The 19,267-nt window shown below is 39.5% G+C and overlaps 1 protein-coding gene across 5 annotated transcripts in view; it reads right to left on the reverse strand.

The window, feature by feature from the left end:
• The window catches only part of DPP6 (dipeptidyl peptidase like 6), a 692,619-nt gene that overhangs the window by 382,384 nt on the left and 290,968 nt on the right, over positions 1-19,267 (reverse strand). Inside the window, exon 1 of one of the 5 annotated variants that reach the window (XM_060782600.2) lies at positions 8,453-8,726. The exons of the other annotated variants lie outside the window; for them this stretch is intronic. Within the exon in view, the coding sequence (XP_060638583.2) occupies positions 8,453-8,503 (51 nt within the window). The 5' untranslated portion in view covers positions 8,504-8,726. Of the gene's footprint in view, positions 1-8,452; positions 8,727-19,267 lie in introns of those variants that run through there. 5 annotated transcript variants of the gene reach the window in all.

Genomic DNA, 19,267 nt, shown 5'->3' on the forward strand with positions numbered 1-19,267 from the left:
CACCTATGGACCCACTGACAAGACACTACACTTGGAAGGCCATCATATTCAGACAACGAGGGATTACCTAAGTAGTAAGTAAGTAATACACTATGTATTTTCCTGTATCAAATCCTTCGGTCTGCTTCCTTTTAACTGACTGAGTAAGAAAAAAGAACCTAACATATTTAGAAACAAAACCTCAAATATGTTTCTTGAGCAAAAGAAAAATCTAGTGCAATAAGAACTTCAACGTATCAAGAATTTATAGGTGACCACAAACTGGACAGTACGGTATAAGAAATAGTCAAAGTCTTTGAAGTAGACCTCAGCCGCTTAAGAATGTTATTTAAAATATGGTAAATAATGCACAACATTAACCTCAAGCCTCCATTGGAACACATGGTACTGACTGAGGTGATGGATTATGTGACTGAAAGAGAGAAAAGAGCATGGGAGATCTTTTTTTCTGGGCTTGGCATCATGCTTGTATGCTTTGTGGTGTGAGAAATCCAGTGTAAAGCCATCTATCCATAATCTGGTGCTTTCCACATGTGCTAAAGAACAATCATCTGCAGACTGGAGGGTTAGTAGTTCAAAGCTGTGAGTCGAAGTGAACTCCCGACTGTCAGTTGCATATTCTCATCTACTTCTTCCATGCTTGAGATTTCATTTGTGGAGCTTGACTTGATTTGCATCTGTCAAGTAGAAAATTTAGGTACCGCTTATGCCCAGAGGCTAATTTAACTAATTTACAATGTCATAAAACCCTTCCAGGAGCATGCAGATGAATGAGGAAGTACTCCATCAAAGGACTCGGTGTCACAATGGACGGTGAAGCAGCAACTCCTCCTGTGGCCGGAATCAAGCTGGAATCTAGCATATCCTCATGAAGCCGGAAAAAGCTTGGGCACAGCTGGAATGTTAAATTGCCTCTACATCTGTCTATATATGTTGTATGTCTAACTGACATTGAATGTTTGCCATTTATATGTGCATTGTAATTCACCCTGAGTCCTCTGTGGGTTGAATAAATAAATAAATAAATAAATACATACATACATACATACATTTTACAAATTAAGCACCAAAACATCATGTTTTTCCAACAAATCGACAGAAAAAGCAGTTCAGTAGACAGTAACATTATTTACTAATTACTGCATTTACGAATTTAGCACCAAAACACTGCAATGTATTGAAACAGTTGTGGATCCGGGCAGGAGGCAGATTGCGTTGAATAATACAGAATGTTGGTTGAGCAAAGGTTGGATAAGTGAGACTCTACATCATCATCATCATCATCATTATTACAATTATTATTATATTATTACTCATCAAAAAAGTTAAAAACTACGATTCTAAATCTATGGTTCTGAATTCATACTGAACTGGTTGTAAACTAATTTTCACTACCTCTGAGGATGCTTGCCATAGATGCAGGCGAAACGTCAGGAGAGAATGCCTCTAGACCATGGCCATATAGCCCGAAAAAACCTACAACAACCCAGTGATTCTGGCCATGAAAGCCTTCGACAATAAACTAATTTTCAGTTTCAATAGAGAGTTAATGGAAGAACAATATCTGCTCTGCCATTATAAGTGTTAAAAATGTAAGATGATTTGGGGAGCAGGGAATTTGTAATGTGCCAAATATGTACTGCTTCATTATAATTAGATCAATGTTTTCTAAAGGTTCTCGCTTCAGGAATTAAGAAAGCGAAACATTCAATTCTCACCTTTTTATTTTTAAAGCATTCAGCTCTAAGTTTACTAATGAGCAAATCATAAACCCGAGACAATATAAATACATAATGTAACCTTGTCAGTTCCTTATCATTAGATGCTATGTTATGATATTTCCTAGAATCATTGTTTCATTCCATATTAACCTGCAAGAACCTTAATGTACAGCACGCAGATTCATTTTGAAAAATTATCCCTGCAGGCAGGCACCAGCGATTATATATTTTTGTGAGTTGAATACAATACAGCATTTTGGTCTATTGAGTAAAATAATCTGTTAAAAGTAGTGACTAAATACATCTTTGTATGATTGACCACTATGGGCACTCTACTGCATAATGCAAAAATGTACATTAAACATTTCCTACACAGAGACTTTAAGTGGAATGCATAATAGCTACTTTACTCTTTCAGAACTGCAGTAGGTTTCCATGACTGTCTGTTTAATCACCAGTGAAACCTAACAAGCCTGTCATTAACAATAGTCCCGAAGACTTTAAAGAGCTGCATAGAGACCTTTATACTTTGCAATGCAGAACTAAAACATGTTCACATCTCTCTGCCATCACATTTAAGTGAATATGAGCACCTATTCAAAGTGATCACAATGAAAAGAACACGTTTCCAGGAAGACTTAGAGCAACCAGGCAGAAAGCAAAGGTCTTTGATTTATTATAATACAGGCCTTTTATGGATAGGTCACTCAATGGCAGCCAAAGATTTCCAGGTGGAGTACCTCTTATCTGAAATGTTATGGACCAGAAGTGTTTTGGAATTTGGAGAATCCAGATCTGCATCTATGTTTATAATGAAATATCATGGAGATGGGACCCAATTCTAAACATGAAATTAATTCATGTTTCATATACAGCTTATATGCTTCCTCTGAAGGTAATTTTATACCAAGTTTTGAATAATATTGTGCATAAAATGATGTTTGTATACATCGAGCCATCAGAAAACAAAGGTAGGACTATCTCAGCTGTCCATGAAGTATTTTAGATATTTCAATTCCACAAAAGAGATGTTCAATCTGTAGTCATTTATGGGTTAAAACTTGTGCACCAGCTGCAACCATATTTCAAGAAGTCTGACTTGGCCACGGTGGTACATGCCTTAGTTATCTACAGACTGGGCTACTGCAATGTACTCTATGTGAGGCTGCCTTTGAACATGGGCCGGAAATTGCAGTTGGTACAAAGGACGGTGCCCAGGCTGCTAACTGGAGGGAACTACAGGAAGTGGTCAACCCAACTGCTGAAGCAGTTCCACTGGCTGCCGATAAGTTTCCGGTCCCAATTCAAGGTGCAGTTTATTACCTACAAAGCCCTAAATGGTTCGGGTCAAGCCTATCTTCACACCTGCATCTTCACTACAAACCTGTGTGTGTTCAAAGATCCTCTGGGGAGGCCCTTCTCTTGCTCCCACCTCCATCACAAGCATGGTTGGTGGGGATGAGGGATAGGGCATTCTTGGTGGTTAGGGTTAGGGTTAGAGAGATTAGTGCCCAACCTGTCCATTTTCCACAAAAAGCTAAAAACTTGGAAGTTCGAATGTGCTTTTGATTAATCAGTTCACTAGATAAGCTCGACCCCTCCATCCATAATTTAATATCTGGCTCCTGCACTTTACCATTGCCCCCGCCCTCTAGTTGTGCTGTACAAATTGACTTGGCCCATTTAGCCCATACCTATCATCTGGCTCCTGCACTTTTCCATCAGCCCTGTCCTTGCAACTGTTTTGCACAAGCCCCTGCCTCACACTTCAGCTCATTATATGACCTCTAGGCTAGGCTATTGGTTGCTTTGATGGTTAATTGTTGATGTTTATGTTTTTATGATGTTTTGTATTTGAATTTTACTGTGTTATATTTTAATCTCTGTCTGACTGGGCTTGGTCCCCATGTAAGCCATTCTAAGTCCCTTCAGGGAGATGGTGGCGGGATACAAAAATAAAGTAGTAGTAGTAGTAGTAGTTATTATTATTATTATTATTATTATTATTATTATTATTTGAAACACAACAAAATGAGTCCACATTAAACAAGATCACTCTGCTGGCTGTTGTATTGGATCACACGTCAGACACTTCCCAAGTGTCTAGGACAGTGTGATGTATTGGCGAATCATGCGTGCAGATTGCAGTAAGGTGGCCTTCTGCAGCTGGCAGGTGGTAATTTTGCCTGTGCCGATTTTAAATGCAGGTCAAGGTCTTTAGGCACTGCACCCAGTGTGCCCATCACCACTGGGACCACCTTGACTGGCTTGTCCCAGAATCTTGGCAGTTCGATCTTTAAATCCTCAGCTTTTCCAGTTGTTTCTCTTCAATCCTGCTGTTGCCTGGGATTGCAACATCGATGATCCATTCTTTGTTTTTTAACACGATCATGATTATGATTATGATTATGATTATGATTAAGTGCAGGAATGTAAATGTAGATGTGGATATGTGGAAAGATGAGATGTGAATATGTGGAAAGATTCAGCTCCTCTCACCTACATGCCACTTTTCATACTAAAATTAGAGCCTTTGCACTTTAAAAAGGACTGACCATCAAGCAATAAACATGACTGCCAACCTTCCTGAGTTTCATCCTCGGAGAATGAAGTCCTAGCTGTTGATGAGCCTCCAAGTATCTATAGTTGAGGTGACAGGGAAGACACAGGGGTACCATTCCCACAAACATGGGAATGGTAGCCCTGTGTCTTCCCTCTCACCTCAACTATAGATACTTGGAGGATCATCAACAGCTAGGACTTCATTCTCTGCATACTAAAATGCTTAATAATTACACAAGTAAATGAATAGGAAGCACCAGCAGAAGACAGAATTGGGAAGAGACCAGACCAGGCGTGGGCACACTTCGGCCCTCTAGGTGTTTTGGACTTCAACTCTCACAATTTCTAATGACCTGCCATCCATTAGGAATTGTCGGAGTTGAAATCCAAAACACCTGAAGGGCCCAAGTTTGCCCATGCCTGGAATAAACAGCATGTAGAAATGAATATCTAGGTTCTTCTCCCAGCCATAAATTGTCCAAATAAGAGATATAACTGAAATATCAATTGGATTTAATAAGTTTTAAAATATATCAATTTAAAAAGATAAAATAAAAGTTATGGAGGGCACAGCCCATTATGAAAATCCCTTTACCCAAAAGCAATCGGTACTCAAAGGTCTTCTGAAATAGAAAGGTCTTCATTTATTGGCAAAGGAATGATAAAGAGAGCATCATCCTAACCTCTCTAGGGAAGGCATTCCAGAGGTTGAGATTGGCCACCAAGAAAGTCCTCTCCCATGTTCCCATTAGATGTTGCTACAGAGAAATGGGTTTCCCCAGAAGATCTCAAAACATAAGCAGGTTCTTACGAGAAGACACAGTCTTTCAGACAGCCTGGACCCAAGTCATATTGGGCTTTGTAGGTCATAGCCAGCACTTTGAAATGTGCCCAGGAACAGATCAGCAAGTGAAGGCTGAAAGGTTTACAACCCAAAGTAGCTCCTATGCATAATGAACCTGTAACACCCAGTTCTACTGTATTATATTCTATGATGTGTAATGACTATGCTTTTTTGCTCAAAATCTAGCTCTTAATATTCTCCTCTGGTGAACTCCTTTTACCTTCACATAGGAAAAAGTGAAATATGACCAAACTTTTCTCCACTTTCCAGACGTTAACCTATTTAGATTGAATGGGCCATATAACAAAGACACTGAATAGGGACAAAACCTTTAAAAAACCAGACAGGAACAGGGAGCATTAAATAATGCACTGTTAACTATTCATCATTTTCTGTTTTTTCCAACAGGATTTTTTTTTTTTGCATGCAGCACCAAAAAGGTGAAACATCCAGTTGTAGAACACTATCGGAAAGTTAAATCTAAGCAAGAAAAAAATGTAATTATTCCCTAGGCTCATTTAGAAGTGATTCTTTGGAAGCAGTAATTATCTCTAGTCACTTGGAATGATGTAGTATCTGCTTATGGGAAACCAATATATCTTAATTTCTGTGTAAACTACCTTTTGTTTTATGCCATCGAAATGCTGCATGGTTATTGAAACAATATTTCTTCCAAGACATATGTGCAATTTCAAACAACAAACTATAACACTAAGGGCAACAAAAAGCAATTCTGACTCATACTCCACATTTGGAATATTTGCTTTTATACCTGAAAATCAGGAGCCCCGGGTGGCACATTGGGTTAAACACTTGTGCCAGCAGGACTGCTGACCAAAAGGTTGGTAGTTCAAAACCAGGAGCGGAGTGAGCTCCCCTCTGTTAGCCCCAGCTTCCACGCAGGGACATGAGAGAACCCTCCCACAGGATGGTAACACATCCGCGCTTCCCCTAAGCAACATCCTTGCAGATAGCCAATTCTCTCACACCAGAATAATAGAATCATGGAATAATTGGGTTGGAAGAGACATTGTGGGCCATCCCCTTGCCAAGAAGCAGAAAAATCGCATTCAAAGCACCCTCAGCAGATGGCCATCCAGCCTGTTTAAAAGCCTCCAAAGATGAAGTCTGCAATTTCTCACTCTTGACATGGAAAAAAACCCTGAAAATTGCAACAAACTATCAAGTCAAACAAAGCAACTGCATTTCCTACCACTATATCACCCTATTGTAATAATTGCCCCAAATCACTTTATGAACTCAAGGCTATGAGGGAATTCCGGTATGAATTCAAGGCTATACTATATTTGTGAATGGGTCACTTTATCAAATATCGTCATTTTACATCAACGATCCATCCAGAGTAATAATTCCAAAACATGTGTTCCAGTGTGTATCAGCCCGATCTTCAAGGATCTCAACCCTTGGTCTTTATCTTGCTACTTCAAATCCTGGAACTCCAAACACACTGTATTGCCCAAACAACACTTTTAATCAAAGCAGGCTGAACTATGAAATGACTGGCAGTTCAAAGTTTTGCGGCTTGATAGCAAGCCGACTTCCATCTCAACCCTATTCAGCCAGAGAATTCTTCAGTTGTCTCTTCTGTTTCGAACAACTCCAAGCACTCCAAGCCAAGTGATTTCCAAAGCTGTAAGTCATCTTGACTCAAGCAAGGAGCTTGGAGAAGATAGTTCCACTGGGTTCCACTATGTGGAACTAAGAGTCAATCACTATCAGAACATATGCAGTGGTTTCAGTCTACTAAACTGTATTGCTGTTCCTCCATTGCAAAATTTCCTACTTTTCAGTAGGAACATAACCCAGAAGTAAAGGAAGATGCAATCGTTTCACTTGTTGCATACATACACAGCAGAAAATTTTCTTCAGTCACAACGTGGTATTGTTTCTGTTGTACAGAGCCCAAATAACAAGGTAGCTAGGATTAATAAATTCACCTTTTTATGGTAAGAGACCTTTTCAATGGCCCATTATTAACAACCTCCTCTTTACTTGGTAATCTGAGATAATCTAGTAGATTTTGATCATTAGGCTTTTCTTAACCACTGGTTATATTCTAGCCCAGAGTTTCTCAACCTTCCTAATGCCGTGACCTCTTAATACAGTTCCTCATGTTGTGGTGACCTCCAACCATAAGATTATTTTTGTTGCTATTTCATGACTCTAATTTTGCTACTGTTATGAATCATAATGTAAATATCTGATATGCAGGGTGTATTTTTATTCACTGGACCAAATTTGGCACAAATACCCAATATGCCCAAATTTGAACACTAGTGGGATTGGGGGGGGGGGTTGATTTTGTCATTTGGGAGTTCTAGTTGCTGGGATTTATAGTTCACCTACAACCAAAGAGCATTCTGAACTCCACCAATGATTGAACCAAATTTGGCACATAGCACTCCCATGGCTAACAGAAAATACTGGAAGGGGTTGATGGGCACTGCCCTTGAGTTTTGGAGTTGTAGTGCACCTACATCTAGAGAGCACTATGGACTCAAACAATGATGGATCTAGACCAAACTTGGCATGAATACTCAATATGCCCAGATGTGAACACTGGTGGAGTTTGGGGAAAATAGACCTTGACATTTGGGTTCACCTACAATCAAAGAGCATTCTGAACCCCACCAACGATAGAATTGGGCCAAACTTCCTATACAGAACTCCCATGACCAACAGAAAATACTGTGTTTTCTGGTGGTCTTTGGCGACCCCTCTGACACCCCCTCACGACTACCCCCAGAGGTTCTGATCCCCCAGTTTGAGAAATGCTGTTCTAGCCAGTGGAAGCACAAGCACAATTAGCCAACGTAGTTTTATCTGTAGTACATTTCCTCTTATCAATTGATATATAAAGCTTTGGACGTGGATGCGGTGGGAGGGATAAAAACAGAGAAATGTTTCAGAGAAATCAGAGAAATGTTTGTGGATTAGGATATCTCTTTTTTTCTTTTTTTAAAACAATTTCTCAGACTTCAGTTACATTCTCACTAATTGATACATTTACAACCGTCTCACAAATCTTGATACAAAATGATCCTGTAAACTTCAACTCCATAAAAATTATCTTCCTACTAAATGCAAATAGAGGAAAAAAATCCAGTACACTAAATATCTTTTTGCCATTTTGGATACTTCCTAAAATAACTTAGATTTGTATACCGAGACTGATATAAATAAAGTAAGAAGAAAAGTGCTTTGCTTGATTTCTACTAGTAACCCCCCCCCCCCCCCACCCCGCACCTCAATTGCTTATCATGACATTTCCTGCAAAAGAAAAATGCATTATTATTTCACTCACCCTCCAAATTTTTTTAATTCTGCCAGCTCTGGACAATTTTGCTCTGTACATCCCCAACGCTCCTTTCGGTTCCAAGATGCCTATCCTATATCGGTATAAGTATGTTCTACAAGCAAGATCGGCTAAAGATATGTTCCTGAAAATAACAGGCACTTTGCTTTTAGTGTTCCTTCCAACAACCACTCAATTCAAAGCTCAGCATAAAATAGCCACTAACTGAATCTGGCATCCAAATGGAAGGGATCCCTCTGCAGAAAGCACTGGGCAGCAGACTTCAGCTGATCAAAGCCAGATTTAGGTTAGGACAGAAGTTGTCTTTTTGCCAGGCATCTATCCTTAAGAAGAGACAGGAAATGGAATGATGAAGCTTTCAGACACCGTTCCTGAACTTACTTGTGGACTGTTTTAATCCTGTTCTTTTTTGTTGCCCTCAAATGCAAATCTGCTTCAAGGCATATGGGAATTTAAAGAGATGTTACAGGAATATTTTAAATAATCTGCAATGAAATAAAGTGCTGCTAAGAAGATGCACTCATTTCTAGAGGGTTATGTGTTGCTAATGTTCCTTGCCCTAATTTCATCAAATGCCAAATGAAGAGATTAAGTGCATTATAAATGGATTTTAAAAAGAAAAACAGATGTACATGCACAACACTGTTATTTCTGTTACATCAGATTAGTCCAGTAAAGTGTGACCCTGCCAACAATAATATGCTTCATGGGCCACTGCTAAAAAGAATTCAGCTAATAAAGTGCGCAACAAAACTCAAGTATCAATGGAGACACAGTTGCTTTTGTTGGAGCATGTAAAAAAAATCAGTTGGTGGGTGTATTAACTGAAAAATGCAAAGCACAAAGCTGATTGGTTGGGCTATGCCTGGGATGTTAGCTGAGCCTGGGAGTTTTGGAAACAGTTACATGTTTAGGTTTTCTTTACAGAAGCTTGCCAAGACATGTTAGTATATTTTCTGTATCTGGGCTGCTAGAAGAAGCTCTTTCACATGGATACCCAGGGGTGGCTCAACCCATTACGCAAAGTAAGCATTTGCAGTATAGTTGATTTTGCCCAGGGGAGCTCTTGAGGCACTCTTGGGGGAAAATAGACCTTGACATATGCGAGTTGTAGTTACTGGGATGTATAGTTCACCTACAATCAAAGAGCATTCTGAACCCCACCAATGATGGAATTGAACCAAATATGGCACACAGAACTCTCATGACGAACAGAAAATATATATCAGTGATTGGTGGTGGGGGGGGGGGGGCAAAATACTGTTTGCTTACCGTTGAAAATTACCTAGGGCCGCCTCTGTGGATACCCAAGAACCATTTGAATCTCTTTCAAAGGACATTGTGTGAGTTAATACAACTGTTCACATGACTGTATATATGCTGCTCTGCATAACAAATAGTAAACACTTTATTCTTTACTGATCATCTGCATGGCATATCTTTTCTTTAGCAAGACAGTGTGTGGATTGGTAAAGATGCGAACTATACATGATTTTCATTCCACCAGTCTTCCCCTACTTCCAGTTTGTTGCAATCTGCATTTGCAACTGAAAACTCTTAAGAGAAATACATGTTCCTTGGGGGATGCAGTGTGATATAAATAATAATACACTTTATTTATATTCCACTCTATCTCCCTGAGGGGACTCAGAGTGGATTACAACATACCCAGATAGGCAAACAGTCAATGCCTTAATACAGTGGAATAACAATGACATGCAAGTACACAGAACAAAGGTAAAGGCTTCCCCTTTCATCTCCAGCTTTTTGAAGGCAGTGCTCAACTCTGGCCATGGGGAGATGCTGCTGTTCTATTTCCAAGCTGAAGGGCCTGTTGTCCATAGACACCTCCTTGTTGAGTTGCCTGCATGGCTGCATGGGCACCTTTATTACCTTCCCATCAAAGAGGTACCTATTGATCTACTCACATTTGCATGTTTCAAACTGCTAGGTTGGCAGGAACTAGGGCTAACAGTGGGAGGTCACATCAACCTGTGGTTTCAAATTGCCAGGCTTCAGGTCAGCAGATTCAACAGTTCACCTGTGGTGGTTTGAGTGTTGGACTAAAACTCTGGAAACCTGAGTTCAAGTCCTCATTCAACCCACTAGATATTCTTGGGCAAGTACAATCTCTCAGCTGCAGAGAAAGGGAATAGCAAACCTCTTCTGAAAAAACTTGTTAAGCAAACTCTGAATAGTTTAATCTTAGGATCAGAAATGATTTGAAGGTACACAACAAGAACAAGAACAACAACAAAGTGGACAAAGTGATCCCCTTTTATAGAAGATCAATCTCTACTTGATTGGCAGCCTACCTTTTCAGAGCATCCTGTATTAAAAACACTGTTGGGTCTCAATCTGATTCCATGTCCTGTATGTGTTCTAGGCTATGATCCAAATGAGTCCATACCCATCAGCAAACCTTGGAGGAAATGAATTACTGCTTCACATACACAGCCTCAATACCTGCTCTAAGGGCTCTTTCCATCCCATAATGAAGAAAGACAGGATACTTAATATATGACTAAATGGTTAGAAAAGGGGGTGCAAATTCTCTAGAGCAGGGGTCTTCAAACTTTTTAATTAAAGGGCCAGTTCACAGTCCCTCTGACTGTTGTGGGGCCAGACTATAGTTTGGGGGGGAAAGTACAAATTCCTATGCACAGGGAAGTGTGGGCCTGTTTTTGGCTGATGAGATAGTCATGTTAGTTAGGATTGATGTTGTTGTGTGCCTTCAAGTCGTTTTAGAGTTAGGATGATCCAAAGTATAAGGCAGTAGTCCTCAACATGTGAGTCTCCAGATGTTTTCACCTTCAACTCCCAGAAATCCTAACAACTGGTAAACTGGCTTGGATTTCTGGGAGCTGTGGGCCAAACACCTGGGGACCCACAAGTTGAGAACCTCTGGTCTAAGGTTTAGGGTGGGGGCTGGGCAAGTGACCTTGGAGGGCCACATCTGGTCCATGGGCCATAATTGGAGATCCCTATTCTACAGCTATGAAGTGGCACAGAGGTCAAGGGGGAGAGAAAAGTCAGCATCCTCTAAAGACCAAAGGATGAATTGAGAAGAAAAATCTCTGAAATCTATCAACAGACTTCTTTCATCGATCCTGGATCCTGGACAGAGTGGCTAGAAAAGGACTACAGCACTCTGTGCTTTCACACTATTTGAAACCATCCACAAATCTGTACATAACAACTTGAGGATTTCACATCATGTAGGGCCTGGTGATGTCGTAATCATCTTGAACGATGCCAGAGTGTAAAACTGGAGAGATCTTTTCAACCTTTTAAATAGAAATTTCAGTAGTGGCAAGAAACATCTGCACAAGCATTTGAGGTAGAGGTGTCATATCAATTTTTTTTAGTCTGGCAATCCCAGTGATGTTTCTAACAAGAGAAGATATTTCCTGGTCTAAGAGGTTATTATATCCTTGATGGAGAAAAAGGTGCTTAGATGCCATCCAGGGGTGGGCTGAGATCTTTGCTCAGGCCTATCCTAACAGTACTGTCTCCTTTCGTGATGCAATGTATGTGGAGAGGTATGGATGAAAGACCAATTGAAACAATTACCATAGAATTATAGAATCATAGAGTTGGAAGAGACCTCATGGGCCATCCAGTCCAACCCCCTGCCAAGAAGCAGGAAAGTCACATTCATATCACCTCCAATGCATGGCCATCTAGCCTCTGCTTAAATGCCTCCAAAGAAGAAGCCTCCACCACAGTCCAGGGGCAGAGAGTTCCACTGCTGAACAGCTCTCACAGTTCTTCCTCATGTTCAGTTGGAATCTCCTTTTCTGTAGTTTGAAGCCATTGTTCCGTGGGCAGCAGAAAACAAGCTTACTCCCTCATTCCTAAGTCTTCCCCTCATATATTTATACATGGCCAATGAAAACCATTTATCTTTTCTCTTCCTAACATACCAACAAATTTACCTTGAACTACAAAAGACAAGCTAAATTGTAAAGTTCAAAACTCAAGGGAAGAGAAGAGCAAAATTGCTTTTAAAAAGTTATTTATTGATAAGTTTCTGTACGTGCTGTGCCTGAAGATGATGTGAGTTTTTCATTAACTGTAGCTGTAATATGATCTGGGTTTCATATAAATGGCTCCACGCCCACACACCTAGGGCATAGAAGAAAAATTACATTTCATTAAATGCCTCCTCTCACATTAATTATGAGTTTCCAAACACTTCTTATACACTTTTCAAGGTGGGATCCAAATTCAGGTTGTCATTCAGTATAATTGAATGGAATGCCATCCAATTCCATTAAAAAGGTGCAAGAATGTAATTTCTTGAGAGAATGAGGAATAGAAGACACAATAATTATTAAACTTCTATTTATCACTGCACTTAAACAGTCCTAAAAAATAATTTGTACAATAACTATTTGCATATAATTCCTTTTTTTCTGATGAAAAAGATATAACTAAATAACATTATGGTTGTAACATAGTAGCAACTTCTGCAAAACAGGAAAGTGAATAATAAGGTTTGAGTACAATTAGAAAAATAACTAGTTCCATTTTGGATGTGGAAAGTTATAGTTATAGTAGCTTTCCAAGGTCTGCCTAAGATGGAATACTATTGCAAATAGTGGTCATAAAACCCAATTAGCACCATTAAACTTAATACAATTTCAGCAATAAAAGCTTGCATGTTTCCACTGTAAAACTATCAAATAATTAAAACCACATTCTGTAATTACAAGCTTTACTATACCATACATAGACTGTAAGGATTCTCATCAATACAGCAAGATATAGATTTCTAAAAATAGGCAATGAGGATTCAGAGCTAGTTCAATTATTCTAGTTATGAAAGTGAGATGCTTGATACAAACAGCTGGAGCAGGAACTGCATGTCATTGAAGTTTCTCAATACTGCAAAACATCCCAGTATTGATAACTGCACATCACAATTTTAATGTTAATGTGGTTATTATTCTTTCCCCCTTTGCTTTTGCACCATGTACAACAGACTGCAAGATATTATGGCTGTAAAGGTAAAGGTTTCCCCTGACATTAAGTCCGGCTCTGGGGTGTGGTGCTCATCTCCATTTCAAAGCCAAAGAGCCAGCGTTATTCATAGACACCTCCAAGGTCAGGTGGCCAGCATGACTGCATGGAGTGTCATTACCTAACAGAAGCGGTACCTATTGATCTACTCACATTTGCATGTTTTCTAACTGCTAGGTTGACAGAAGCTCAGCCTAACAGTGGGAGCTCACCCCACTCCCCAGATTTGAATCTGCCATCCTTTCGGTCAACAAGTACAGCAGATCAGAGGTTTAACCCGTCCATTATGGCTGTACCTCTTTGCTTTTGTTTTGCACTCTATAGTGCAAAACAACAGTGACAACAAGTAATACAATTGTGCTATGTACACAAACTTCAAAACAGAGTGTCATGGGCAGGACTACTTCTAGTTAATTTTTTAAGATTTCCCTAAAAGTATCTATACAGCTATTTTTTTTTCTCTTGGCATCCACAAGACCTTCGCTCATATGATTTTTTTGTTTTTACATAGTTGGATGACTTAATGTCACCAGAAGGACATGAAAAAGGAGAGCACATTTTTTTAGTCTTTGGATCTGCATGGATCACATTTTCCTCGATCTAATTGAAATGGCCATTCTTCTAAATACACATGTTTAAGCTGGCTAGGTTGCAGTGACATCCAAATGTTAAAAGCATTCCTAGAGCAAATACAGTTTTGCTGGGAAGACGAATCTCTGGCACATTGACAAAATGTTAAGCAGGAAAGAACAAAGGGTAAAAATAATACAAATAACCCTCACCTTCCCAGGTTCAGTTCCCTTCAGTAGTTCAATCTCAATGTTAGAAGAGGCAAAAAGGCAAGCTGTGCAGGTCCAACTACAGCCCAGGATTTCGCGTTCAATTTAGCCGCAGATCACATACAGCTACCTACACATGGCATTAAACCTCATTAAAAATCCTACCTCTATTTTACTTTCTACATGCTTAAATTTTGAAAGGAATGACTATTTCAAGATGGCAAATTGGCAGGAAGACTGGGGGTTTTCCTCCTGTAGCCTTTTTTCACCTTCCTGGCAAAGACCATAAATTCTCCTATTGCTTGGAGTCCAGTGGCATGTTCCCAATTTGATATCCTTCAGCCTCCAAACTGTGCTTGTTTCATTTTGCAGGCATGGTTTGTATTGAATATTCATGTGCTTCAAGCTGGGGGCCCCATTATTTCAGAGTTGTCGATTAAATTGGAGAATACTAGTAGGTATAAATATAATCCCACACTCCAGGCAAGCAAAATGGGCTAAACACCTACCAACAGAAGAGCTGAGAAGAAGCAAGTGGGGCTAATTATTTTTTCAAGAAAACAGAATGTTTGGGTCAGAATTGGAAGCAATTCTTACCTTGTGTGTTCTTAGGGCAAATTTAAATCTCAGTGCAAAGACCTGCACAACAGACTTTGATGAAAAGCCGCTCTGTTTGTGGGCTTAAACTCTGATATTTACTTACAATATGAAGACATGTTATTAATAGCAAGCCTCTCCTTGATTCTGGCTTGAATTCTGGTTTAGAAGCAGCACTGAGGCACCTTCTACACTGCCATATAGTCCAGATTTTCAAAGCAAATGATAGATATGATCTTCTTTGAACTTAATTATATGAGTGTATATACCAGGCACGGGCAAACTTTGGCCCTCCAAGTGTTTTGAACTTCAACTCCCACAATCCTACCAGCTGTTACGAATTGTGGGAATTGAAGTCCAAAACACCTGGAGTGCCAAAGTTTGCCCGTGCCTGGTATACACTCATATAATAATTATTCAAAGCAGATAATCTGGATTTTATGTGGCAGTCTAGATGAAGCCCGAGTTCAAAAGGAAAAGTAGCTTGCATTCCACTCCATGGGAGGAAAGGAAAATGTTACAAACACACACACACCATTTACACAACAAAAGCTAGTAGATACACCCTTTGAAAGCCCAAGGAAATAATGCTACATATTCCTAAAGACACTACCTGTGGCTGTATGACACTATGAGACTCACTAACACAGCATAGTGACTGATTTCCATTGATCCATATTCCATTTTTGAAACTGAAAGTTCAACCTATATATTCTCTGTGGTGGAGCAGCGGGTTAAACTGCTAAGCTGCTAAACTTGTTGACCAGAAGGCTGGTGGTTCAGATCTGCAGGACGGGGATGAGCTCCCACTGTTAGCCCCAGCTTCTGCCAACCTAGCAGTTCGAAAACATGCAAATGTTAGTAGATCAATAGGTACTGCTTCAGCAGGAAGGTAATGCTGCTCCATGCAGTCATGCCAGCCACATGACCTTGAAGGCAACAGGCAACAGACATCTACAGACAACACTGGCTCTTTGGCTTAGAAATGGAAATGAGCACCAACCTCCAGAGTTGGACATGACTAGACTTAATGTCAAGGGGAAACCTTTACCTTTACCTGTTCTCCTAGAACCAGTACTCCCTCAGTATTTGCAAGCCATGAATTTCTACAACCAATTGTTTCTGCAACTCTTACTCCCCAGAATTTCCGTTCTGGCAGCTCAAATCTTCATATATGTAAGTAATAAATTCCAAATAGCAAAATCTAATTTGTATGAACTGGAATTAAAGAATTTAGCATGGATGAGTCCCCTTGGAGAGATAGAGCAGGTTACAAATAAATAAATAAATAATAATAATAATAATAATAATTATTATTATTAGACAATACATCACACAGTCCTAGACACTTGGGAAGTGTCTGACCTGTGATCCATACAACAGCCAGTAGTGTCTGCTGTGGACTCATCTAAATAATAATACTAATAATAATAATGCACAATCTCATACAGATAGGGTGGAGCCACAACTCAATGATAGAGAATCTACTGTGCTTATCAAAGGTCTAGGGTTGGATCTCTTACCCTTTCAGGTACAGCTGCAAACCTCCTGCCTGAAATCCTGATGTTCCCTCTTGTATCAGTAGAATTGTGAGCCATATGGATCAATGGATTGATGTGGAACAAAGAAGCTACCCATATCTACTAAGGATTAAGCCCAATGACCACAATTCAGGTTTATAGGCTATATCTATCCAAATAGCATTCATCCCAAAGCCCCCCCCCCCCCCAAAAAAAAGATACTGCTGAAAGATAAACTCAAGCAACTTTGATGATGTTACAAAAATAACATAGAAGCACGTAGATAGGTAGAGGCACATCATTTTTTCCATGTGTCTGTTTAATAAACAAGAGTTATGTGGCTTAAAGAAAGCATAATGTATCAGCTTAGACAAATCTGGGTTGAGCAGGCATGTTTCAGAAACATGTATTATGCAAAAGCCTACATAGTTTTAGCATTTTTGACAAATCCCGTGCATAATATAAGATGGAAGTCGCTGAACTTGGTGTGATTTTTAGCACTTAGACATTTTGCACTAAAGCTTTTCTTCTACAGCTCAGGTGCAGTTGGTAAAGGTTTGCTGGCAGTTAATACCGAGACGCTCAGCTGTAATCACTGTATGTCCTCAGAATCCTTCTAAAATTACTTTCCTTCCATAGAAGAACAACACAATATAATGTGAAACATGTACTGGGTGGAGTTTTAAATGCATCCCTGAAGCATTGCCCTTAATAATGAATGTTACCGTAGTAATTCTATTACTTTGTAAAGTGCAGTGTTCTCCAAGAAGTCATATGGTTGGGTAAAAGCCATAAAACAAATAAAACAAGATGGAAAATCCTCATGTATGCATTAGCATATCCCCCAACTGTATCAGTTTGGCAGAAACAGTCCCTATCAATCCTGTTATCCCATTCTTCAGCTGCTTTTAAAATGTCTAGATATGGGCTAAATTCCTAGATTCACTGCAAAGTATCCTGTACCAGTTTGATACCTATTAATGCCATTTACATCCATTATAAACCATTATAATATGAACTCAATTTGCTATTAGATCACATGCTTTCCTTGCAATGAGTCAATCTGGTGTAAAAGGATTTGTTGTTTGTTTGTTTTGTAATCTCTGGCATGCATTAAACCCATACCCACCCAATCACTTTCATCCATGTTTAGTATAGTCTGGATATCATTGTAGTAATGAGTTATTAGAGAAATTAGCTTGTTAATAGCCCTCACTCTAAGAATAGTTTTTGAACATTGCTGCTAAGTGACCATTATAGTGCTAGACATTTTATAAAGGGCATTTTGCTACATTATGCAGTGTAGGGAGAAGGCTATTTACATCATATAAGGTATTGAAATATTCCTTTAAAAGGTCAACGAATATATTTTTATTGAAGTCCACTTGAAAAAAAATCCACTTGGATAATACTAGATTCTCCTTCCAAGGAAACTTTGTACAAGCCAGGAAAGCAGGATATTAGCCAACAGTTAAATAGAAAACCAAGAGCAAGTTGGAAGTTGTATGTTAGAATGGATTGAGAATTTTGGTTATTATATTGAGTTGCATTATGATTAGAGTAAATATATCTTTGAACCCCTACCACCAATATATTAACAAATACAAAGGTAAACTGTGGGAAAAATACACATTTTTATATTTACACAGTTTTAGAAATATGCTCTTCAGGGGCCATATTCATCTATGACTTCATAAAGGGCTGCGGTGGTACAATCAGAAACATAGAATCAAAGAGTTGGAAGATACCTCATGGGCCATCCAGTCCAACCCCATTTTGCCAAGAAGCAGGAAAATTGCATTCAAAGCACCCCTGACAGATGGCCTTCCAGCCTCTGTTTAAAAGCTTCCAAAGAAGGAGCCTCCAACACACTCTGGGGCAGAGAGTTCCACTGCTGAACAGCTCTCACAGTAGGGAAGTTCTTCCTAATGTTCAGATGGAATCTCCTTTCTTGTTGTTTGAAGCCATTGTTACACGTCCTAGTCTCCAGGGCAGCATAAAACAAGTTTGCTCCCTCCTCACTATGACTTCCTCTCACATATTTATACATGGCTATCTTGCCTCCTCTCAGCCTTCTCTTCTGCAGGTTAAACATGCCCAGCTCTTTAAGCTGCTCCTCCTAGGGCTTGTTATCCAGACCCTTGATCATTTTAGTCACCCTCCTCTGGACACATTCCAGCTCGTCAATATCTCTCTTCAATTGTGGTGCCCAGAATTGGACACAACATTCCAGGTGTGGTCTAACCAAGAATAGAGAGTAAAACCCCAATTGGTTAAACCCTTGTTTTGCTGAAGTAAAGGTTGGCAGTTCAAGATTAGGTCTGTCAGTCCTAGCTCTTTCCAACCTAGCAGTTTGAAAACGTGCAAAAGTGAGTAGACAAATAGGTACCGCTTCAGCGGGAAAAGACAAAGAGACTCTCCAAGCAATCTTGCCGGCCACACAACCAGGAGGTGACAACGCAGGTTCCTTGGCTTGAAAATGGAGAAAAGCACTTCCCCCAGAGCCAGAGATGAGCAACGCCTCCATAAGCAGGAAATGAAAGGAGAAGCCTTTGCCTTTGTTTGTGTTTGTGTGTCTCATTATATGTAACTGTAAAAGCATTGAATGTTTACTTATGTCTGCTGTAAATGCTGTAATCCACTCTGAGTCCCCCAGGGGAGAAGATTATAAATAACATGTATTATTGTTGTTGTTATAAACCATCAGGTGCTAGTTTATTACCAAAGTTGATATTCAATCTTATGCTGGAGTTGTCTGCTATTGACATAATGGCAACTTGGCTTAATGGAAGCAAGACTTTTCACTCAAGGATTTTAAAGGAAGCCAGCTATAGAAGACATGAAGGAGAGAGGTTTTATTTCAAAAGGAGAGCATCACCAAG

The sequence above is a fragment of the Anolis sagrei genome, chromosome 6 (assembly GCF_037176765.1).
Source record: "Anolis sagrei isolate rAnoSag1 chromosome 6, rAnoSag1.mat, whole genome shotgun sequence".
Taxonomy (NCBI): Eukaryota; Metazoa; Chordata; class Lepidosauria; order Squamata; family Dactyloidae; genus Anolis; species Anolis sagrei.